General features: G+C 39.1%; 2 protein-coding genes across 2 annotated transcripts; one reads left to right on the top strand and one right to left on the bottom strand.

Annotated features, from left to right (window-relative positions):
• The first annotated feature begins 509 nt into the window (after positions 1-509).
• Positions 510-10,163, top strand: LOC106163466 (CUB and sushi domain-containing protein 1). Its single transcript, XM_013541060.3, has 18 exons — positions 510-725; positions 1,798-1,909; positions 2,234-2,602; positions 2,800-2,979; positions 3,354-3,536; positions 3,778-3,951; positions 4,178-4,369; positions 4,662-4,838; positions 5,170-5,346; positions 5,680-5,856; positions 6,207-6,359; positions 6,496-6,666; positions 6,931-7,080; positions 7,297-7,422; positions 7,709-7,927; positions 8,545-8,693; positions 9,166-9,493; positions 9,672-10,163. Exons 1-18 carry the CDS (start codon positions 672-674, stop codon positions 9,902-9,904), a joined length of 3,324 nt encoding a protein of 1,107 aa, XP_013396514.2. The 5' UTR covers positions 510-671; the 3' UTR covers positions 9,905-10,163.
• On the bottom strand, positions 9,954-26,063 carry LOC106163463 (uncharacterized). The gene is made up of 10 exons (XM_087010400.1): positions 25,800-26,063; positions 22,438-22,657; positions 18,146-18,438; positions 17,368-17,508; positions 16,786-17,001; positions 16,229-16,341; positions 14,925-16,064; positions 14,632-14,667; positions 12,105-12,399; positions 9,954-11,241 (listed from the first exon to the last, which is right to left on the bottom strand). Exons 1-10 carry the CDS (start codon positions 25,962-25,964, stop codon positions 10,861-10,863), a joined length of 3,000 nt encoding a protein of 999 aa, XP_086866526.1. The 5' UTR covers positions 25,965-26,063; the 3' UTR covers positions 9,954-10,860.
• Between the last annotated feature and the right edge of the window lie 327 nt (positions 26,064-26,390).

Below are 26,390 nucleotides of genomic sequence, written 5' to 3'. Positions count from 1 at the left end.
TACGCTATATCTTTTTCATGTATGATACAAATATGTTTAACTTGTAAAAAAAAAAAAAAAAAAAAAAAAAAAAAAAAAAAAAAAAAATATATATATATATATATATATATATATATATATATATATATATATATATATATATATATATATATTTTTTTTTTTTTTTTTTTTTTTTAATTTGCGTGGAGCAACCTCGCCCCTGGAAATGTTCAAGTCACTCCCTTGTTAGTATGGAACAGACAGATTAAATGTATTCACCAAACCACAGACGCTGTAATCTCCTCAAGGTCCGGGAATTGCTGAGCCTGAAAAACAGGAACTTATAATTGATAAATTCCCCAAGCCTATTTGCTTACTTTCCACCCAAGTCCGGGTCTGGAAAACTAGTCATTAGCTAAGTCCGGGTGCAGCCTGCTTCTCATTGGTCAATCCCTGGATGAGGTCAGGCTGACAGCTGTCGGCTGCAGGCCCTGTAAGTAGTCCCACAGAGATGAGGATATCACTACACCTGTTGAATTTGGAAAGAGGTGACATTAAGCGTATCTCGTGAAGTATAATCATTTCGGCTCTAGCGCGTCTCGGAGCAGAGTAACTCAGTACACACTTCACGTTACCGCACAAATCACCGCGTTCATAGTTTGAGCATCTTGAACAGACATCCGGCCCGCAAAATGAAGGCAGTATTGTTGCTGCTTGTTCTCTGCATTTGTGCGAACTCGGCTCAGGTAAGTGTCTTTCTTTTTTATGAACCATTTGTAATGATGAATGTCGAATACAAAAACACGAATTTAGTTGCCAGGGTAAACAGCTTAGCAGGAAATACGACGCCAGGACCTACTGCCCAGCAACCATACGTGGCTCGTCGCTTCTATTGCCGCGTGTGTTGTGCTCTCGTTAATTCTTTCTGTGATAAACGCTGAATCTAGATTTATATTAAGATTTATTCCAAGGATCAGCATTTATTCAGTCCGTACAAAGACGCTGATTCCGAAAGGTTTTTAAAATACATTTTCTCTTTCTAGCAATGGGCGAATGACAAGCAGTAACATGCATAGTTTAACGTTGGGAATGTTTCGAAAAAATATATCTTGCTTAAGTATTACCTATTTAAACAGGCAGATATTTTTGTCAAGCCATCTAAATTGTTCCTCAGGTATATATCAAGTAATAATTCAATATTGTGCATGTAGACACTGGGACGGATTGTTTATGCAAATTGATTTACAACTTTTATCTCTGGACTGCTTTTTTTTAAACCAATCATGCATCAAAGGATGCAAGTAATAAATAAATAAGTAAATAATATGTCAAGTCTGCATAAGATCCCAAACATTTTCAAACAAGATTATTTGGATTGTTATCATAACTTGATTCACAAGTCGGAGAAGTAAATAGGATGTTTCAGTTAACGGGCAATATTTCAGCAAATTGTTTCTGTGAGGATAAGGAATGTGGAAGAGAGTGACACAATTGACAATTGGTGTTTCGAAAAAAGACTCGTGAAAACGCGTCGACTGTGCCATACATGTGAGGGGCTATAATGAATACGGGGGGGGGGGTATATGATGTATCCTGATGTGTTCCTAAAACACTGTCCAGTGAAAGATTTGCAGCTTTGAAATGTGCCATACATGCGGGGGGGGGGGGGGGGGGGGGGGGGGGGCGATGATGTATAAAGGAGGGGGGTGGCTATGATGTATACGGGGGGGGGGGGCATGATGTCTCCTGTTTTGTTCCTTAAACACTGTTCAGTGAAAAATTAGCAGCATTGAAATACCTATGACGAATCTTTTTCAGGCCGATATCGGAGATGTCTTTTTGTCGTTCGCCAAGTTGATATTCCCTGGTTTAGGCAAAGGCCGGGGTCATGGCAGGGGTCGAGGTCACTGGGGAGACAATGATGATTACGGTGAGTGTATCCCAGAATCTGAAGTCAGCAGGATTTGCGTACATTAATTTGCAACAATATAGATTTGTATACATACATGTACCTGTATATATATTATAAGTTTTTATATCATTTATTATACATTTATAATATTTTAAGCTCTCTAGACAAGACCTGTGACGTATGGGAGTGGTCCCTCTGTTACCGAACCATTCCCCAGTGGTGATCAGTATATGGCATTATACTTAGTTATCAAATGGTCCAGTAGGCCTAAAGCGGCCACGTCCTACTGGGCGACGCGGTTGTATTTGTTACTGTGACCATCATGTCTGGTAAATCTTTCAGACCAACCAGAGCCACCCAAGACAAATATGTACGTCTCTGTAATGGAGAGCTACGGCGACCGAGTCTACCGTCTGACGTCACAGCCGGTACAACCCAGCAGCTGGCGCCAAATCACGCGTGGAAATGCGATAAACGGCGATGTGTCTTACTTCAAGGGATATATGTCTTCATACAGGGGCTTTGATTCCCGCATTCAAATAAACGGCGCCTCCATGTATGTGTCACGAAGTAGAGAGCCCGGCACAGTCCGCTATGAGCTGACAGAGTGTTATGTTAACGGTCAGAAGTCCAGCCGCGTCTCCACCAGAGGAGGATGTGGCGGTAACGGAAGGGTCGCGAATAACTACGAGTTCTATGCTTTTCCTGGCAGTAAGTACTAACCATTACCGTATTGTATAGCATTAATTTTTTATTATCTTATCGGATATCATATTATAAGGAAAAAAGTTGGCGCTATACGTTCCTATTTAACTAGACTTTGAGAAACCGTTTGTCACTGTTTAAGCTTGATATAAAGAGTCATAAACAAAATAGTATGCAAACCACTCTATATAATCCTTCATTAGAACTGGCCTGTGAGATCCCGGCATTGAACGCCCACACGTCCGACCGGCGAAGCATCACTGACGGCTTGACTGTGGCCATATCGTACTCGTGTACCGTGGGTTACCGCAGTGTGGGCGGAGATGGCTACATCCAGTGTGGGGACGACGGGCGATGGATGGGGACACCTTTACAATGTGAACGTAAGTATGGGGACGAGGAGTGTTGGTGGATATGGCGGAATAACGCTGTGAGGAATGCTGAACACCCGTATGTTTTGTTTGCTTGAACGGAACATGAAAGGATTGCGGTAGCAGTGATCCCTGTGTGAGTGCCTGAGATGCATTTGAAACTCTGCTTTTTTTTAATATACAGAGTTCGCTGTCATAACAATTTAAACTCTAGACTTCGGATGTCATGATCTTCTTTCACTTATCTATATGTCTATTGATATTCACGCTGCATTGTCTTAGGGAAAGTTATTTTTTGCTACACCGCCAGCAGTAAATTTATTTGGATCTCATGAATTGAAGGTATTTAGTTATATATATATACAAACCGATATTGTTTCTGCCAGCAATCCAGTGTGGTCGGCCTAAAGGAATACTCAATGGACAGGTGCGAGGGGACAGCTTCACCTACAGATCTACTGTGTCCTACGAGTGTAACCAGGGTTACCAGCTCTCTGCCTCCTCCTCAAGGGTGAAGCAGTGCAACCAATATGGCGAATGGATCCCAAGCAAAGATCCCGAGTGTGTTCGTAAGCAGCGCCTTTGTTTTTTATTTAAAATGAATCGATTAACGTATCTAATGATGTACCCTACTATTTCACCATTTTATTGGTTTATTATGACTTTTATTATTAGGCCTAATACATATTTTTGTAACAGCTAGCTAAGTCCTACATTGCGCATTGATCGTTAAACGGATGCCGATCCAACGAACATGCTTTTACATATACGAAGGTATCTGGTCACGTGACATATATTTCTACATTTTAGCTAAGAGCTGTAATTTCCCCGGCGACATTCAGAACGGTCACGTGATTGGAACAGACTATACTTTCGGTAACGTAGTGAGCTTCTCTTGTGACCCAGATTACAAGCTGGTGGGGGCTCCACAGGTCAGATGTACCGCCAGTGGCAGGTGGGATGACCGCACTCCGACCTGTGAATGTAAGTTACCATATTTTTTAATCTGAGATAACACCCATATACTTTGCCTTACAAATAAATAATTGGAAATCTGAACATTGAAAAATGCCTAGAATTCCCTAAGAGGAAAAGGAACGATGTGGACGAGATTACGTCATTTACGTCACTGTCGACTATTAATTAGACCGATACATTGGGTGGATGCTCTAACTCAGTGCTCTAACACAGTGTTGTATTGTGGTTGCAGTGATTACCTGTGATCGTCAAGCTCCTCCTCAGAATGGCCGCCTGGTGGGGTCACAGTTCAAGGTCGGGACAGAGATCGTGTTTGAATGCCGGGAAGGGTACATTCTGGTAGGACCTGCCAGAATCTCGTGTGACCTTGACCCCGTGACCAATGCTGGTGTAAGAAGTAGCCCCAGTAATCCCACATGTCAAAGTAAGTCTATATAAGCGCTCTTATAGTGTATTAACAACGTGAACTCTTCACGCACGCTCGGCTGTCACCTTGATTGGATAGTAAACGATTGTCGTAAAATCGCTATATAATTTAAAAACTGGGTGTATAAATTTGAAAACCACCTAGAACAACCTTAGACTGCCACATTAATCCAATACAATGCAAAAATAAACTATAAAAAGTGGTTAAAGCATTCAAAACGAATGTCGTTAAGTCCCCATGTACCTCCATAGAGACAATCAAATAGAGTACCTGTGTACTTTACTTCCAGAGGTCTCGTGTCCTCCCCCCGTGGACCCAGAGAACGGCAACGTGCGCGTCCTGACTGATGTCACCTACGGCCAAGAGATCGACTTCGAGTGTCGCCGAGGTTTTTACCTGCAGGGGTCGCCACGTGCCACGTGTCAGGCTGACGGTCAGTGGGACTCCCCACCGCCCACCTGTGTCGGTGAGTGAAGACGACGCTTATGTTTTGAAAATATCCATTATAAATATGAACTGGGTTGTGTTATGCAGTACCAGAGAAATTGAAGTTTCATCATAAGATGTTTGCAGCAATGCAACAGTGTAACACCCATTATGTCTGATTGGTTTTCTATTTGCTTCTTCACGGTACAATCTAGGTAATGGAAATGAATTCAAATTTAATGTTTAATTACATGTATCAATTTAATAGTATCGTGCTCGTGTCGATACTGACTGATTTCTCACTGCTTACACTGTCGGCGGCAGCGGTGGGACCAGTAAATAACATGCAAAGTTGTCTATTATATATCCAGCTATGCAGTGCAGAGATCCTGGAAACGTTGCCAATGCGAACAAGACTGGAAGTGCCCCCTTTATCTACGGCTCCACCGTAAGCTTCACCTGTGAGACCGGCTCACAGTTAGTTGGACAAAGCGTCCTACTCTGTCAAGATGACGGGACCTGGAGCAGTCAACTTCCTACATGTGAAGGTGATTTTTTTCTTTCCTTGAGCAAATTTCCTGGAACCGTTTTGTACAAATATGATAACATTTGGGTGGGGTGCCATGTCTTTTAAAATCCAATAGTCTTTCGTCAGGCTATTTCAACTGGCTGGTCCTAACAATGCTTACTGGACGTGCATTTGAACTGATCGTTTTGATGTCACAATGTTTTTTTTTTTTGTATCCAGGTGGCTTGGTTTATATTTATATTTATATAACGGATGTGTTTCTTTAATTAGTACCTGGATGTTAACATTGATTACTAAGGAAATATTATCTTTATTTTTAGACTGTGTAAAAGGCAATTATTCAATCTTTCAGTTATCCAATGCCCGGTGGTCAAGCCTCCTCTTAATGGCGCTAAGAACGTGGACAGCTCCACCCACCCCGTCACCATGACGTTTTCTTGTTTCCCTGGTTACGAGCTTGATGGACAGAGAACCGCCCAGTGTCAGCCTAATGGACAGTGGAGCATGACCCAGGCCCCGGCATGTAAAGGTACACGGCAGGGGAAGTCGAACGTCGACTACCGTCACCTTAAAAATACCTGTTTCTTTTTTAAAAAATGTAGTAATTTGTACCATTCTCTTCATGTTAAAAAAATATGAGACTAAGTTCAAAAGCAAGTCAATGTACTTATCATAAGACGTGATTAAATCAGAGGTAAATTATTTTCAGCAGTAGAAATTTCAGGTAACGTCAAGGGGACCAAAGCTGTTCAAATAGTATTATACCTTTACACGTCACTGATCACAACTCTTATCTTCAGCATTACCGTTTTACACTTTTTACGTGCAGAAAGCTATCTCTTAATTTTCTCTCATCTCACATTCCTATTGTGTTTCTAGTTTGTCCTATTGGTACCTACAAGGAAGGGATGACAGGTGGTCAGTGTCAGCCATGTCCAGCACGCTCCAGCACCTCGGCAGAGGGCAGCACCAGCCGGCAGTACTGTCTTTGTCAAGACGGGTCTAAAGCCACTGACACTGGCGAATGTGAAGGTGAGAGTTCACTATGGTTGGTTATTTTCTGAAAACTGTTGTCAATTTTTCAATATTTATGGATGATAGTTACGATGCATAAACACATGTACTGTGTGTGAGAGTATGCTAAAGCGGCATATCTATACATCCCCAGAGATAACCTGTGACCCGCTGGAGGCTCCTGTCAATGGTTCCATCTTGCCGTGTGGCAGTGCCAGCGACTCCCAGTGCCAGTTAACGTGTGATCCGGGCTTCATTCTTCAGGGGAGTAGAACCAGAAGGTGTACCGCCACGGGATGGACCGGGAACCCGACCACCTGCACAGGTGAGACCGAGGGTTTCCACAGCTCTGCTTTAATTATAGCCACCACCTATGAAGCATTAAAGTTCTGTACTTCATCACTCTTAGTGACACGCCCAGTGACCAAGTCTGTGGCTCTCTAGACTTTGATGTATGCAATGTCATATACTCGATAGCTATAGGTCATTTGGTATGTGTAGTATTCATAGCTACTAGTATTTTTCTGACAACTGCGAGTACAAGTTAGGTAGACGTCTTATTTTCTTGACTTTTTCCTCATATTAATAGCCTGTCCACCAAACACATACAAGAGTGACATCTTTTCGTCGTCATGTCTGCCCTGCCCACAGAATTCTGAAACTACGGGGCTAGGGACGTCGCTGCAGTCGTGCACGTGCAAGACGGGCTATCAAGGTTTACCAGGAACACATTGTCAAGGTAGGGGAACAGTAAACCAGTCTGATAGACAGCAATGGACGTGTTTATCACATACCACTCTAACATCTTGTCGTTATGAAACTAAAATTTAGCTCTTGATATGCAGTGGCAGGTTAACTGCAGTTCACAGGCAAGAAAAGGAAGCCTTTACTTTTACAATGCATGTGGTGTTTGACACTTCAAGGTGTAAACCCTAAAGAAATGTCGTTATTTTAGATGTGGATGAATGTGCAACCAACAATGGCGGTTGTAATCAAGAGTGCCACAACTCAAAAGGCAGCTACTCCTGCGCATGCTCCATCCCTGGATATGAGTTGGATACAGATGGAAAGACATGTGTCCGTAAGTATCAGTGTTTTGTATCAACTTTCAATGTGCCCAGAGTTGTGTCGCTAATAAGGACAGTTCAGACGTGTTCAAAAACAGGCGGCCAGCCGGGAAACAAGGTTTCTACACATTCACGAGTTAATTTATTTTCAGTCTTTATTTACCCTCATGTGAAAAGTTTTTTACAAATACAATAGAAGCATCATACACTGTACCTATGGTTGTCATCATTTCACAACACATTTGTTTGCCGCTGGTGAACTATAACTGTGAAAATATAAAATGTATGTATCTTTTTCAGTGAACAAAACTTGCGGCGATATTGACGAGAAGCCAGATAACGGATTCTTAGAGTGCAAACGTAATGACGAATACAACGGAGCAGTGTGCATCATTAAATGTGACCCGGGATTCTTCTTTGTCTCCGGTATAAACAATTACATCACGTGTGGGGCGGGGACAGATTTCGTCTGGTCACACCAGGTGGTGAACGCGTCGGCCAGGATTCCTGCCTGTACAAGTAAGTGTAGAATATTAAGGTCGTACTAGGCCGAGATCAAACTATGTACATACATATGTACCAGTAAGTGTAGAATATTGAGGTCGTACTAGGCCGAGATCGAACTATGTGGGTGCGTCGTAACTGCACAGTGAAGAACAGTTTTGGTAGCAAATGGTGACCTGCCACACACAGAATTATTAGAGTATATTATAGTTTTTCTCTGTATTTATTTGCTGAAAATAGAAACTATCATAGTGACAGTATTTAACACATGTGGATGAAATAGCTATCATAGCAACAGTGCTTGACATTATTTATTAACGGCCAAGTTGTTTACGACAAACTACTGTCGGCATTGAGCGATTTTTTGTCAGAACCAGGCTTCTTTTTCTAAAATTCGACAGAAATCACAAAGTTATTGCTAAGAATTCCCTGTACGTCAATACAAACTATTTCAGCCTTGCAGTTAAGGCGATTATGTGACATATTGACGAACAGATTTGGTGATTGATACGTATCCAGTTAACACATATTTATTTAGGGAACAAAAGATTCGGAAGCATAGTTCATTCAATTTAACCTAATACTGGTCCACATTTTGTTTTAAACTTCAAAGTATCTAATCATTGTTTCAGGGGAGTTCTTTGTTGACATTCAGTTACCGATAACTTTTTCTTATGAGACGAGGAAATCCTGCAATGCTCTTCCTATCGCCACGTCTGAGTTCACTGCCACCATCCAAGAAGCAATTAACAAGTTCAATGTCTGCCGTGGTCTCTGTGAGGTACGGTATAGTATATCTCAGAATTTACTGATCACCAGTCTTTAAAAAAATTATCCTGTTTTCCTTATTATAATCAGTTAATAATAACTTTTGGGTAGATTAATTGGTATTTAACATTAATCTGTACAGTTAAGGGTTTGGAGGCGGAGGGACATGTCATGCCCTAGGGGTGTGAGGTGTAGAGGCGCAAGGATATGTCATATTCTGGGGTGTGGAAGTGGAGAGGGGAACCTGCCTTAGGGGGTCTTAGTGTGTGTGGGGGGGAGGGGGGGTTTGAGTAGCGAGTAACGTGACTGCTGGGGCATGCACTCCTGGAATAACATTCTGAGGAAATTTACAAAAATACGTTTTTCATGTTACATGTTACATACATGTAGGACAAATAAATGTGTATCTTGATAAAGTATGTCACAATGAAATTTGACCACTTTCAAATAATCAATAAATAAAAGAAGAGCACTTTACAATCCAGGTGCAAAATTTACGTACTGACTGTCAGGACGGGAGTCAGCCAGACACATCCGAGGTCCGAGTGTCTCTCAGCGTTCTGCTGAGAAACCCAGAAGAAAACGTCGTGTCTCCTGGGTGCGACTCCACGTGCAAGAGGAAGAACCTTAGAGAAATCTTGGGCGATTCATTTGCGCTTAAGAACAGTATACAAAAGCTGGTAGAAGGTGACTCGCCTCAGCTCCAACCTGCAGCCCTCTCTGAGTTTGACCTTGACACAACGTCCTTCACCTTTTCCAGACCACAGATGCTATGTGAGAAAGGACGTGTCTTTACCAAAAACAGGTTATGTGGTAAGTGTAGTTGGTATGGATTCACGAATATTCCATTATTTTGAATATAGATGTAGTACGTGTTGGTATTTTTTTTTTTTTTTTTTGCATTTAGATCTTACAATGAATCAACCGCGTTTCAGTGTAAACATTTTGTCAAATTTTTCTCATTAACAAATCTCACGTTCATTACTTCTAGTGCCGTGTGACAAGGGTTACTTCCTCCCGCAACGTGACCTAGAAAACTGTCTTCCGTGCCCACTGGGGACATTCCAAGACAAACAGGGTCAAACGAGCTGCACGCCCTGTCATCCCAGTGCCACCACGTCGATAGAGGGCGCTTACCACGCTGTGATGTGTAACGTGGTGGTTACAGATATCCCTGGGAAGGAAGGACCCACAGACACTTTGCTGCCAAATAGTGCGGTTTAGTGTGATAGATGGCGCTAGTGCTGTATGAATTTTGCACATCTTACCTATCAGTTATTGGTAAGAGTTTAGTACTGAGAACCTGTGTCATTGCCTTGACTCTTTTGTCATTAAACAAGAAGCAGTGTGTAGTAGGGATACTTGAAGACATTTTCATAATAATTGTAAAGGAAGACTAGTGGAGTTTTTTTTAACATTCCAAGTTTTCAGTGGAACAAACATGTATATTCCAAGCAGACGACAAATAAAGAATATAACTGAAGTGTTCATTTAATAGATGATTACGTATAATTTCATGCTTTATGAATACAATACTCTTGTTCGTGAATAATCCCATTGCATTTTGATACAAAATTAATTTTTTCGATATTACTTTTTATGTCTTTGATAACTAAATATACATGTTGTAAGTATTTATACAAAAAAATAGAATAAAAGGTTAAAAATAGAATAAAAAATAAAAAGTTAGAAATACTCAGATTAACTGTCAAAATGTTTTGCAAAGCACACGTTCAATAAATCCATATTTTGTAATTACCCTATTTTACCTTGACAAAATACAACGCCAAATGCTTGAGCTACATTGTACACGTGTACAAGATTGTCCTTCGTATTATCACACATAAAACTAATGTATGGTCTGTCAAAAAGTAAAAAATGAACAAGAAAAAATCAAAAGCCACTATATCTGTTGTCGTTATAGGCCCCATGCAATTATGAAATCGGGCACCTAGTTCTACACAAGGCCATAGCCATTTTACAGATCACAATTTATTCCTAGTATGGTCGTAATGAAATCGCCTGAATGAATTGGGGCACAAGATGCGCTCCGTCAAATTTAAAAAGTCATGTTTAAACGTTTTAACGTTAATTAAAATTAATCATACCCTGTATATTGTGAAAGATGCGTCTGTACATGTATTAATGCGTGTATATGCTCATATGGCAAACAATGTCATTTACATATTATCTAACTTTTCCAACCGCGCTACTGCGGCCATTGATCTCAAGCGCTTTCGGGGGTCGGGTACCCAGCATGTTTCAATGAGGCTTCTCAGATCATGAGGAGGTGATGTAAGTCCAGGTTGCTCAAACTGTGGACGCCATTCTGACATGTCATTGACATCTCTGAACGCTATGTCCTGGTTTGCTCTCATCCCAAACCACATCTCCCACAGTATCAACCCCATGCTGAAGATGTCTGACGGAAAACCATAGATGTCACCTCTTCTCACTTCCGGTGCCATATAAAGGTTAGTCCCGCAGGTAGTGCCGAGAATATCGTTGATTGGTTTACACAGCCCAACGTCTGCCAATTTTACTTGATCATCTCTACTGATCTTAAACATAAAATACCCACACATTTAAACAACATTTAAACGTATTAGATGAAGATGATTATTGATTTAGCTGTCAGGAGCAGGTTTTTTTTATTCTTTTAACAGTTTCCAAACACGTCTTTAGGTTGACTGCCCGTTAAATGAGTTTAACATTAAATCCTTTAACGCATTCTAGATTATATTAATAAACTATATGTAATATTAATACATAAATGTATGGGCCATCTCACGTCACACAAACAATAATTGTTTCAGTATAAAATAGTTTTGTGGATTCTGGTTTTAAATTTTTAAATCTTGAACATTTTTTCAGGATTATTCTAATGATAATTATATTTTTGTAATGTTCTCTTTATTTTTTCGTTGAAGGTAATAAACAGTAGGTTTAGAACGTAAAACTATTATTTACATTGAAGGTAATTTGAAAGTTTTATTATCATTCCCAGACTCAATATACTAAGTGTAGATTGTTCTATCTCCAAGGGGATTCTCGCTTAATTGCAACCAACTTAAGCGACTTAGGGAAGGGCCGGGGCGCAACCATCTGAAGAATGTTACACGTTTCGGCTAAGCATGTCCACCATAAGTCTGCATTGTATTTAGCTACTGTCTATTCACAACACAAATAGGGCGAGTAGCTTCCATGCTACTCCTTTCTTACATAAGACACTGGATGAAATAGTCGGTGAAAATAGGCGAAAAAGCACGTTTTCCTCGGCAACTCATGCTACACCATGTTGTTATAAACCGGAGACACACCAATTAAGATTTCTTTACCATATGCCTATGTTTATGTGCCCATCAGTGCGCGGGAGGGTCATAAAACAATACAATATAATAATGTAAGTCATATAAAACCTTACCAAGATGTTTTCAGGCTTCAGATCCCTATGTGCATAACCTTGTCTGTGGATATAGTGAAGACCCTGGAATATCTGTTGGCCAAAGAACGCCACCGCGGTGGTCAAGAAACGAGGGTCGACGCGACGGTTAGTTTTACGCCTTTCCTCAAACTGGTTGTGTTGATTTGGGACAATGATACGCTGGGCTAAGGTGAAGTCGACGTATTCCATGATAATGGCAACGTTCACACTGCCGCCGGCAACCCGCTGTGCTGCAGTCCCGCGATATTCAATGATGTTCTTGTGGCTTAATTTTCTGCAAAATGGAATTTGATAACTAAAGGTTCAGTAACAGTTAAATTGCTAAATATTTGATTTTAAACATATATTTTAAACATGTTTTTAAAAAATTTCGAGGTCTAGGGCGTAGTGGTGGACTAGCGTCTGATCTTATGGTTTACCACATACATGCACGCTTTGGTGTCACGTGGTGGCAGCCCACGCGGGATTACTCGCTTCAAGTAAGATCCAGTATCAGATTCAATTTTTCTTTACTTATATATGTATATACAGACTTGACATTTAATATGGAATATTTCAGTTTTAAAGGTATACCTAGGTAAAAATGCGTTCTTTTTTCAAAAAATTCAGATCTCATATAAGACATCTGACTGGAGAAGTGTGTAGTCAGGTGTGTCGCTGCCAATTAACTGACTACCTAGTCTGTTGCTCTGTTGTCTTGTGTAATATGCAGTGATTTAATTGGGCAGTGCTCCTTTGGGCTGGTCAAAGCTTGGCTTTGGCGAAGCATGGTTCTGTCAAAAAAGTATCCATATATCGGCAACTACTGCATAGACGAATTTGAAATTTTGTATGCAAGAGGTCGGTTTTGCAGTGCGTAAAATGAAGTAAGCAGTGTTTTACAAAATTGTTAAGCTGTGCCAGAATGGCGCAAAAAGCACAGACATTGCCAGACAGATTATTGTGTCAAACGGAATGGTCTATACAGTTTTATAGAGTAATGCCCAGACTGATGTACCTACACAGAGACCACGCCCAATGCATTGGCGTATTACCACCAGGGTACAGGACTCACTGTCCTTCAGGATATGCTGCTGCAATTAAACCAAAACCACCCAGTCCGTTTTGAATGAGGGGTAAATTGTCACCAAAACGCGTTTTTCAAGGCTCTTATCGTACACCAAACTGGTTTCAGCAGGTTAAGATACCAGATGACCTCTGAGGAAGCCACTGTAAACAACAAAACAGCGCAGTCTGGTTCTCTAATGAATTGGGGACCATGACCGTTTCTGGGTAGAACACTGAAACCGCGTGGCTTTCTTTATTGGGGTCAAACTTCACCTGTACCGCTAAACTGGTCAAAACAGAGTTTACAGACATCCTGAAGAGGCCTACGACGAAACGTGTGCCACTTCTTAAGTGACCAGGGTCATTGACAGTGTCAGTATTTGGAGTGGATACCACATTGGTGCCAAAACACCAATAGTAGTCATCGATGAAAACCTGAACCAGATCAAATAAAGGAATAATCTGGGAACCACTTGACTATCATTTGATAGGGGGCAACTTAGGAACAATTTTAGGTTGCACGATGAGATTGCCGGTTCACACAGAGGACTTTTAATAGCAGATAACTTACAGAACCAAGGGAATGAGTAGCTACCTTGGTCATCAAAATCGCCATAATTGAACCACATAGCCAATATGTCGGTTGGTCATTACTCGCCGTATCAACGGCCTGCATGTCCTACAACAAAACTGAGCCAAATTGGACAAGTTTTAACCGTTGCCCGGATTTTATTTCAGATTGAACTCTAAAAACCTATCATAAGGAATACCTTGCGGCTTGAAACCTCTGGTAGCAGCAAGATGAGGTAAAGCGTAACAGCGACTGTTGCTGTGACTAGAGACTGACATGGGGGGCCTTTGTGGGACGTGTAACTCTTTTATAGACAATAATTTGGAAAATATGGAGATCCAAAATATCGCTTTCAATGGTTGTCGTATGACTTAAAATAGGCAATGTATTTTTGTATGCTTCACTGGCGAATTCAGTTAATGAACTGATGTCACACTGACATCGAATAGATTTTCAAAAGTTATTAAAACACGATTTTAATCCTTATTTTCATTTATCAGTCAGCAAAATAGGAAAAAAAACTGATGAATTATGATTTGGAAAAAAATATTCCATATTAAATGTCAAGTCTGTATATATATATATAATAAGTTAAAACACGACGAGGAGAATCACAACATTCACTCTGTCAGCATCGGGTATTATATAGGCTAGATACGCTGCAAGTTTACATCTGCGTTACCACACAACCTTTTTATTAACTCTGTAACGAGCAAATGCTTTGTTTTCATAGTCGTCACCGATACCTGCAACCAAGTCCACAATGAGGACATCAACCAATATGGCTGGAGACTGTTTACTTTTATAACTATCAGCAGCCCGAGATAAACTATAACCTGGGTCAGTCAATCTTTGTACATGTAAGCATGACAAATGAGTTGAGATTACCTTAATGCTTCTTCTTCATTCAAGAAATCACTGGCTCTGCAATAAGAAGAGGGGCATGTATGAACACACACAATGGTTATCTCTTTACACACCTTATATACGGTAGATGATTGACATGTCCTACACTGCAGTATACACTAGTTCTTTATAGTCTCACATATAGGCTACTTCTCATCTTAAGTACTCGGTTATAAAAAAACTCTACTTGTACAGGTGCAGTGGTTGTTTCTTTTTCGATGCACTAAAAAACCCAAACGTTCGAGTTTAGAATATCAATTTGGTCTCGTTCTTACCTCCTGGAGTCGCTATCAGTGTAATCGAAGGCCGAAAATGAACACTTCATCTCCTTCACAGCAACATCTTCTTGCTCGTGTGTCGCCTTGCGCACATCTCCAAACATCCCGCTCGCGACCCTCTCCCCCCAGCAGATGTCTGTGTATGCGATGCAGTAGTCCCGTATTGCCGCAATGTACAGAATGTCAAATCTAGATGTAATGCGCCTATTTTCCTTGCAACAGTCGTAGATTCGAGCAGTTTCTTCGCTGTGAAACAGTGCTTGCTCTTTTAACAGCTCCACGTCAACCTGGACAATCTGTTTGATCATGTTATAAGACTCAAACAATGGCTTCAGCTGGGATCTCAACATTTCTTCAATTTTCTTTGCCAAATGGTTCTCCTTTTCACAGCACTTGGCAATCTGTTTTTCAGCAATAGAATGCATTGCTTTTGATTTATCTTTATTGTACCTGACGGAGCTTACTTTGTCCTTAATGGCATATGCTGACACTGCAGGGATAAGAAACACGGACGCCACGAGACCAACAGGGATCCACAGAGGTGCAGTAGCTGCCACGAGAACCTTCTGGGTTTTATTGATCCGTATATTTGGTCCTATGCTTTCGTTGATTTGCAACGCAGTGGTGTTATCTCCTCCGCCAACCTCCTCCGACTCTCCATAATTATAAGCTATCTGGGCTTCTATCAAGTTTTGTTGGTGTTCTAATAATTGGTATTTGCTAGCGATATCCTCCCAAAGTTGATTGCGGATATTTTCAAAGTAATGTTTCTGTGTCAGCCATTTGTCTACCTCAGTGTTTATTTTCCTATTTGTGGCTTCTTTTGCTGCTTTGTAGAATGCTGACCACTGGCTGCCTGATTTGCAGTCGGGAAAGTCTTCACCTTCAAAGCGCAGAATGGCCTCTCGTATGCTTCCATTTTTAAGAAGACCTAGTATTTCTCTTGCCGCGTCTTCACTTGCCTTAATAACGGCGGCATTGATCTCGTCTACCTCTTTCCCGTGTTGGCGCTCCAGAATCTGCAGCTGCTGTGACAGAATGTCTCTTAAGCGTTCGTCCTGACTCATGGAGTTTCTTTTCTGGCGTATTGTGGAATGCAGATGGAAAGATGAGCGTTGCAGAAGGTACGTCGCTCTCCTGAAATGACGGTAAAACATTCAGAATATTCAACTTCAATCCATGGGGAATCAACACTGTTTGTCAAGAACAGAGGTAAATGCACTAGGCTGAAAGACAGCTTTAGAGATCAAACGGCAAATTATACCGAGATAATGCTGAGGAAAATAATTGCCAATGCATACCTGTATATGGTCTCCTGTTTAACCCTCTGGGTCCTGGGGATCAGAAGTTCTATGCCATGAAGCAATGCTGCATAGTCCGGATTTACGACGTCCTGTTGTAATGCGCTGTAGGCCTGAAATGTCCAGTTAAGAAGAGCTGATTATCGTATTTCTGATCTGAAGACCGATTGTAATTTTACTGTAATCTGTGGTTTATATAAATGATGATTCATTAAACATATATATCACATGTCCACAGTGTTCATGTACTAGTAGCCACTAGTTGTACTAGTAGCTTAGGCCTTTAGTATGTAAAATAAACATTTCAAAATCAAATCCATTGTCTTTATATGATGCTACGAATTATATACGAAGGGCACATAACAATATATTTCGTTTTGCACCGATTTTACAAAGTGAAAAGGTCAATTACAACATCATCGCAAATGCTGTTATGTAAAATATACAACTTAGAAGACGCGTTTCGACACATGTAGATATACATGTAGGTAAAATGTAATTAGAATACAACATTAAAACTATGATAACTGCACTTAGAGAAATCAAATGTAACGTACTTGAGTTGTGGCCATAGGAAATAATTGACCTTCATGAAACTTTGTGCTGATGTTCTTCAGCTTTTTAAGTGTGTCATCAAAAACAGCTTTTTTGTTGTCTGCGTCGACCTGGTCCCATCGATTTAACACAAATATGCTAGACGCTGGATCAAACACACTTCGATCCTGAGCACCCTTATGTGAGTTTTTCACAGCAGTTTCTAGTAGTTTTTTCAACTGTAAAAGTAAAAAGAACAGACAATCATGGCTTCACACATCTCATGACTGTGTAACTGTGTAACCACAAAACCTTCGCTACACAACAAGAATTTTGGATAGAATATACCGACCCAAAATGATCATTTTTCATTGTATCCGTATATTAACTTATCTTCAAAGATTAGTTCTATACTTTGATGGGATAAGAAAGAATAGTAGCTTTTTAAATTCTATTTAAACCAATACATAATATTTAGTATATTCGCCCAAAATTTACTTTTGCCCTGAAAAGAAAGTTGTGGCAGAAGTTACAGTAAAATTGATACATTATTAATCGGCCAGTATTTGCCTTGACATATAAAGTTACACGTCAGTTACACCTACCCTTCCCTCCTGTACTCCTCCTGCGTTCATACTGTTAATAACATAGATGAAGGCGGATGCTTTGGGTATGTAGCTTTTAACGAGGTTGGTCATTCTCTGGTTTTCCCCAACACCTGGACTATCCACCAAGAATACGGAGTGCTAGAAGACGAACGGTTTCGGTTCAAGGTTCATTATTATATTTTTCTAATAAATAGCAGGTTTATAACAAGCAATGATTGAGACCTCTGATAGGAGCAGAGCAGATATACATGTATAAGAAGCTAAGGTTACCTTTTGTGTCTGCCGGCTAAGAGTATTAAAATAATGATGACAGTATGCATTTTTCTTAATTATGAAGTGCATATTATTTCATTTCAAAGCACTATATAGGTATATGATAAACATTCTTGAAAATTATAATACAAAAACGATAACAAACTGGTATTTCCTCCAGAGGATTACTCTGCAGTTATTTTTCACTAATGCTAAGCTGGTATTATTAGTTAGTATCTAAGCCTTGTGTAAGTTGTTATCTAAGGTATTAGTTAGTATCTAAGGTGTTACATGAAGTTATTATCTAAGGTATAACCAGTAGTATAAAAACGGTAGTATTTTTGTGCTTAGATGAGTAGTCATTCATCTGCATTCAATTACCTTTTTTGTGTCTCATAAAATATGTAATAAATGTAATGACAGGTGTCTCCATGCGTTAAACAGATAAGCTAGTTGCAGTAAATATCTAAATTTATCATGCGGCATATGACCAAAGAATCTGAAATTAATTTACTATACGTACCTTTAGTAGATCCAATGGCCAAAATATTTCAACTCTCTCATATTTGAAGACCTCCACATCACGGCTGCTGTCAGTTTGGGTCAGGTATGGCTTCAGTTGTTCCACGGACTTTGTCTTTTCCAGGGGAAAAGTGACGTCAGGTGTATCTGAACCGAATCTGTAGACGTCCGCTCTCTTCTGGGTGTCGTATTTGATCTCGCAGATTACCGACGTATTACTTATGAAGGAGGTCGGGAGAACTTCCTCTCCAAGGAGAAGGTTGATGAGAGAACTCTTTCCTGCAGATGTTTCTCCTAAACACAGGAAGTGGTTTTGCACATAATATAATATAATATAATATAATATAATATAATATAATATAATATACCAGCCTGCTGTTGCGCTTTCAGTCCTACAGCCGCCATTTTGTCCGTTACATACTAAATGTACACACACTGGACAAAAGAAGTGTCACCCCTACTGAGACAATACTATGGGGGAGATAAATGACTGTGGAATGATATGCTCCTGGTATCATTTTATTAACATCAAATTTCACAAAAAATCATAAAATGAGAACAAAATATACATTCTACCATAATATGCAGTTTCAGGTCCAAAATTAGTACTTAGTGGCATAGCCACGTGACCTAATAATAGGTGCCAGTCTACGAAGCAAGGATTCATATAATTGTCTGATGCGTTCAGGGCTTATGCTGGCCCAAGCATGAAACACTGAATATATCAGTTTCTCTGCTGGTTAGACGGACATTTGTAAAAAGTTTTGACATATCATTCCACACATTTTCTATTATGTTAACATCCGGACTCTGGGCAGGCCACATCCTCCTGCGAATGTCCAGTTGGTCAAACCAATCATCAACTGCTCTGGGCCTGTGACAAGGAGCATTGTCATCCTGGTGAACAAATGGATAATTCCTGTCACCAAACATGTTAGTAATAGATGGTAGCAAGCCTGACTCCAAAACATCGATATATTTCTAGTGATTCATGTTTCCATTAACCACTATAAATTCGCCCAAGCCATGGATGCCGATGCAGCCCCACACCATGATGAATATGCTGCTCCGGGTTCGAAAATTCAGTGCATGTGGTTCAAATGCTTTACCAGCAGTTTGCCAGCATAGTACCCGTCTGTCATCAGAGGTCAGACCAAAGCGACACTCATTAGAAAAAAATATATAGGACCAATTGTCATGAACTGTCCAGTTCCAGATCCTGTTGACCCTAGTTTACTCTACGTTGCCTGTTTTGTAACGGTATAAGAGGTTTCAGTCTTGCTACCCTGATGTACACTCTCTGAGCATGTAACCGACGCCTAGCAATTTTCACAGACACATTCTTATGTGTGAAATTGTTCCACTGTGTTGTCAACTGACAAGCAGTGTCGAACTTTGACAACCTGGACATCAAAATTAGTCGTCGGTCTTCACGGTCAGTATTTTTTCTTGGACGACCCATCAGAGGCAATTTGTCTCTTGATCCAGTGTTTCTATACTGAGACAAGACCCTCTGCACGGTTCTGACTGAACAATTCGATTGTATCGATATTCTGACATTGCTTATATTCCGCCTCTTCAGGTTAATAACTTGCACCTATAACTGTTAGATAATTGCCTGTATCTTGCCATATTGGAGGAAGACAGGAATAACATTTGATGTACATGTACAAGACCAACAATACAATTCCATGGTATAGCGGTTTTATACTCATTAGTCACATTATAAGTAGACCAGGCATTATAAGTACCCAAGATCTGCCTACTTTTATTACTCTGAGTTAGGGGGTGACACTTCTTTTGTCCAGTGTGTGTACTAGAAATGTTCAACTTTAAAGAGGAAGTGACACGGTAAACACAAGTTTACTAGTTTTAGAGGCACATCACTTGACCTGTAGACTTTATTACAACTAAACTGAAAATCGATTACCCATAAAATTATAAACGCTACCAGTATAAAAAAAAAATACTAATGGATATGGGTTTTGGAGAGAAAACAATGCCTTCTGGTACGGTTTAGAACTATGATTTAGCTAGGCAAAATTCAATTTCAATATGGGGAATATTGGTGTGATATATTTTTCAGAAACCGAAGGGGGGGACCGGACACTCCTGTCCCCCCTCCCACTCTAATTCCACCACAGGTTATATGTCTCAGTGCATTGGATAATAGTTAAACTACTTGGGTAAGAAAAGTGTATTGCTGTTAATGCAAAAAAAAAAAAAAAAAAATGGCTTTCGACATAAAAAAAAAATCCATTTTGTTTGTATTGTAGTAGCTGACCGGGATTGGCACGGGCTCAGTTGGGAGAGCAGTCGCAAGCTTTGCAAGCGTCCCGGGTTCAAATCCCGGTCGAGCCTGGTGTTATCCCCCCCCCCCCCCCCCCCCCCCCAATCGCTACAGTATATTCGAGCGTCACACAACTGTCAACAAAGCTACATTCCATTACCATCCTTTATTTTCAGGACACGAATTTTCCTCCTCGTCTGCAGGAAATGATGACATTTAAGAGTTTGTATATATCGATATGTACATCGTTATTTGACCACGTTTTCTGAAGAATATGCAACGTGCAAAACATTTTGTTAATGTGCCGAATCCCCTTTAACATGCCAAAATATTTGCTGCATAACTGGATGTTAAAATCGACAAGGTGGGAATCAGTTTCACTAGAATTCAGGACTTCGTCTTCAATAAAGGATTGCCACCAACCGTGTGTGCACAAAGATAAAACACCCTTGGTACCCTGGTTTAATGATAAAAGATCGTAGGGGTCACGTATCTATGTTTTCATCCCTAGACAGCCAAGATAATATCTCACCCGGTTTATTTTGTGTGCTAAGGTTTCTGACACATGAACTTATATTTTCTCAAGGTAAAAGGAAAGTAGGAAGGAATATATTAATGTGACTTTTGACATTTTGTGTAAATTCAGAGAAATATAAAAAGCTTTTAGTCCTTGCAGTAAAGCACATAGCCTTTGTCATTTATTAAAATGAATGCACAGAAAATCGCTCATTTTATACGTAAACAAAAAAGTGCGTTTTTACTGATTTTGAAAAAAATTAATTGAATTTACGTTTTACTATTCTCATAAAAATAATTTTTACAATATTTTAACTAATTTTTTAAAATTTTAGTGTCATTTTCATTATAGATTTAGTCTGTCTTGTTGTCGGAAAATTAAAGGGATAAAAATTCTTCGGATGAGATCCATATTTCACAAGCAATACACTGTAAACAAAAATTAACTCGCAGCAATAAAATAAATTCTATCTTACAACCAAACGGTCTTTTTCGTAATTATTCTGGAATCTGTGCTTGCCATCAAACCACGTGACCTCGATAGATGGCTACATGTCATGCTGAAATAACTTCTTAAGATATAATTACTCAAATAAACTTTTCAGAAAAAAAAACAACGACTGAATTTCAATGTTGAAATGGATTCATGTGAAAAAGGTACGTGAAATCGTCAATGTCACCATTTGAGATATGTGAACAGAAACTAAGTCAGCTATGTATAACGATTTTATTTCCATTGTTGGTAAATATATATAGTGACGACACTGTATATTATTCAATTCGCCTTTTTTTTCTCGTTGTCACGGGGACCACATTTGAATAATTTGCCTTAAAGTGAGTATATATACAGCAGTGTCGCATGTTAACAATACCTGTAAAACTATGGTGTGAAACGCGAGATTTTAGTAGTACTGAAAGTGCTTCCACGCCATCTAGCGGCAGAATTTCGGAGCTGGTTAACCCCACTAGTGGAGACAAAACAACTATATTGGAACCATGTTGCAGTCTTATTGCTATTTGTTAACTTTACTTATACCTAGGATACATCACAATGCAACCAAAACTCCACAAATCTTCAATAACTACATTAACTTTGATTCCGGTAATGTACCACATATCTTCAATAACTACATTAACTTTGATTCCGGAAATGTACCACATATCTTCAATAACTACATTAACTTTGATTCCGGAAATGTACCACATATCGATTTGAGTGTTACCATGTCCAAGTGCAGTATGCAGCACGTGAGCCCTTTTTATATAATAGTGTTTTATATTGATTTTAAAATTTACTAAAATGATAATACTTGTAATAGCGAAAGCTGAGTCATGGTTGTTTTCTTTTACTGGCATAAACAATATACATGAACATATGCAATCAAATCAAGATTTCCCTTAAATAAGCAATATATACTATTTACAGTTGGAATATATTGTCCATGCCTCTCTGAAAAGACATGTAATAACAAAGTTATTTCACTTACCGGCGACAAGGATAGCGCTAGCCGGTGAATCTGCTTCACGAAGCAAGTTCTGCACAACTTCGTCCACGGTGGATGGCATCAACTCTTTATTAAGGTTGTCAGTTTTATTCGGAGGCAACTTTGTCAGGTATTCATTAAGGCCTTCAAGGTGCTTTCTGAGTTCTTGCCTCACCCGTCGATCCTTCTTCACACTGTTATGGATGATGTTGAGGTTGCCCAGCTAAAATATAAAATGTTACAATAATCATGTGTCGTACAGTCTTGGTCAAATGTTGTTCCACCTTCATCCCCACGTGTTTTTGTTTACAAACGATCACTCATATCTGAAAACTATCCTGAACAATGTTTTTTTCAGATACTGTATCTTACATGTCTAATGGTACAAAAAATGCACAATTTCCGGTAAAGATTTCCATATTTTATATTATTTGTGACATTTATAACGAGCACCCCCTCAACTCTCAAGATTCTGATGTTCCACGATGATTTCCACGTAGGTAAAATTGTCCATAAAATTAAAACGACTCACCAAAGGTCACCAAGTCTTTACAATTAATTAGCATATTAAATATTTGTAAAAGAGATGAAATTAACAAAAAAAAAAAAAAAAAAAAAAAAAAAAAAAAAAAAAAAAACGGATTTTAAAATATCATATCGTATACTAACTTATCTCCGAATAAAGGAAATATATTGGTTCATTTTCATGAGAATGTCTCAAATTTGACCATATTTTTTTCGTTGGCATACATCATTGCCATATATGATCTAGTTATATGTTTAAAACACTACTTAACCTACACGATGATACATTTTTAAAAAGTTTTTTTTTCAATTAGTTTATGAGTATTATAAATGGTGTACATGTGTGGAGATGCCAAATTGCTATAACCATTATGTGCTCATCTGATGATAACTTTAAAATGTAACCAATTAACTAATCAGTATATATTCGATGAAAATATCGATAATATACATAATGATGCATAAATCACAGATATATTTTACCTTCTTTTCTGTGTGTAACGTTAGTAAGTGACAGCATGCCGTGAATAAGAGCGGGGAGTGTTTAGTAGAGTAACTTAAGTTGATTGACATGCTCTTATGGTATTTATACAACTGTGCTTACCCGCACGAAAACGTAGTAGATGCTCCAGCGCAGTAGACTACTGCAATCATACTGCAAATATGCCTCAAATCTGCTTCGCATTGGGAGCTAATTAGCATATTTGAAACATGCTTCTATCATGCTGCTAATCTACTGCATTAATGCTCCTCCTCTGTGCAACCCTATGTAATTTTTGAAGTAGAATTGCAGTAGGGTATACTGCATTTCTACTGCAAATATGCTCCACACCACTACTGCGTTAATGCTTCTTTGCTACTTCGATACTACTGCATTTTCGTGCGGGTAGTGTAAACAGAGAGAAGGCCGTTAGAGATTGCATGAGGTAGGAATAGAAAGGAAGGAAGCGGCGCGTGTAATAACTGGACAGTAGTTCAATAAATAATAAGAAAGATAATATCAGAGTTGTATTTGCTACCTCGCGTAACATGACGAAGACAAGTGAATAGCTTCGTCACATGTGTACTCTTTTCTTCTGCAATTAAATTGAATATATCTGCAGTACCTGTCTCCTTATCAGTTGCAAATCTCATTCCATTTCATTTATTTATTTCTCAAGTTTTCACATTGAGAACATATAACGGTATTATTTAACCCGAAGGGTTAAATCTCTCATTGATTAGTTTATGGATATACACAGTTTTTGTCAATATATTGATATTTTTTGAAGCAAAAAGATTGTAAAACTTATAAGTGTTAGGTCTGTTTATAAAATAGCCGGGTACCAACTTTTTTCTATAATTTGTGAGTAAATCGCAATCCATTATATTATGAAACTAATCACCTACATGTATACTATATGTTCGCATAAAATACACATTCTATGGTTTTTTTCAGTTTTATTCCATCGACCTACCTCAATTGGTAGTCTATGGTTACTAGTTCTAAATCTGGCAAGTAGTGCGATTACTCTTTTTGATAGGTCCAATTCTAAATAATTACGCGAACAAAATTCATTTTTGTAAACAACTTGTAAAAAATACCTTTTGATGAACTATTACAATCGTTATACCACTTTTGTATAAACTGTTCCCGAAAGGGTTTGCTCAGTTCTCAGGATTAAGCCTTTTTTGTACATTTTGGGATATCCATATATAGTTTAATCCACAGTCTTGTAAAATTGACAGCATATAAGTCAGCCGTTTGAAATTCCAAGTATTATGATTTGTATTCATTGCATACAATAAACTATAATGTAAACAGGCTGTATAATCGACTGTAAAACACACTCCCAATAAGCCATTTCTTCTTTGCAATATAGATGAAATTTATCGAAAATGCCCTAAAATCAGATTTTATGCTCTGAATAGGTAATCTTTACTGCCCTTTTTTAAAATGAAAATACCACAGTGACCTTTATTGACCCCATTTATCGAAGACCTCATTCAAGATTATATAGCTTCCATTACTAATTTGTAAAGTGTCTTCCTTTAGCTCTTGAATTGTGTATTTATCATTGTTATATCTTATTTGAATTACAAGTTATGAACGACTCTCTTTCCCTACCCCCTTTAAAAATGCCCATTTCAGCCACATGTTGTTTCTCAACTTTAAAATGATGTCTAAAAGGACATTTTTTCGTTTTTGGAACTCGTTAAAAAAATTGGCAATGGAGGATTAAGCAAAAAAAGGTGCGTTCCTGTTATATGTCACGGGGTTGCACGTGTACCCCTTGTTCCCACCAGGATATAAATAGAATTAAAAGAAAATAAAGTGACGCAGAAGTAATTCCAGGAATTGGTAAATAAAAGGCTGTGTTAGGAGGATTGGCTCACTGCCCAACAGATTACAATCTGTTCTTTCAGATTTATCTACCTAGCACAAGTAAGGTTATCCACAGCTGGAGAACACTACTGACAAGACAGATTGTGGAACAATTTATTGGAGTTTCATAAAATAAATGAAATCTGACGCTTTATGACGAACTGTTTCATTTTATTAATAATGTTAAGAAATGAAACCTTTGGATAAACATAACATCTTACAAAATACTGAAAGAAAAAAAGAAAAGAAAAAAAAGTCCACACATTAAGACTCGAGCCGAGTACATGTATACACATCCCTCCACCAACGATAACAGCTATCAGTCCCCCCCCCCCCCTCCACCGTGCTTTACACGCTCTGAGATGAGACATTGTAATTGTGTAATATCAATACAGAGAAAACTGAGGCGAATACATGACAGGTTAGATACGTTGGAACGTATTGTGTAGTATGCTGAGAGTATACTTACAGGTACGTTTGGTTTCATCCGCTGGTATTTCTCTTCTTGCAGATGTCTTCGTAATATTACACGCCCCTCTTCAATGCTTTTCACACCCTGAAAATGTAGTCCCAACTCTTTGAATTTTCTTCGTAAGTCCATCAGGTTAGTTAGGCGGCTTATTTCGTCTTCAGACGCCATTTTGTTGCTGTGGCACAGTGACTGCGCGAGACAAGTTGTGATAGTGAATAAACACCCTCAGTTGCCGTGACATACTTACAAGTCTAGCGGTGACACAGAAAGGTACAAAGTTCAACGGAAATTGAGTAGGTGTAAATCCCTGCATTTACAAAACGATAAGGTCTGTCACGTTCACCGGAGACGGATAGGTACAAATAAGGGCACGCACGTCCTCTGTTGGGGTGTTACGTACCTTTTTAGTGACTAAGTGTTATTTGCTTTAGTTAAAGCTGTCCAATTTCCACCCAGGTACTTTCACTTTGCAAAATCAGTGGGCACAGCATCGTACAACCGGTAGCTGCTCATCCGCTGTGATAAAGCGGCAGGTAGCAGATAAGTGATAATCAAGAGCTACTATTATTCAAGTTTTCGGCCAGATCATAAAAT

Source organism: Lingula anatina, chromosome 4, assembly GCF_051362555.1.
Source record: "Lingula anatina isolate TDL-2025a chromosome 4, LinAna3.0, whole genome shotgun sequence".
NCBI classification, from domain to species: Eukaryota; Metazoa; Brachiopoda; class Lingulata; order Lingulida; family Lingulidae; genus Lingula; species Lingula anatina.
Note: the sequence above shows the minus strand (reverse complement) of the source record. Positions and strands in the feature narration are given on the sequence as shown.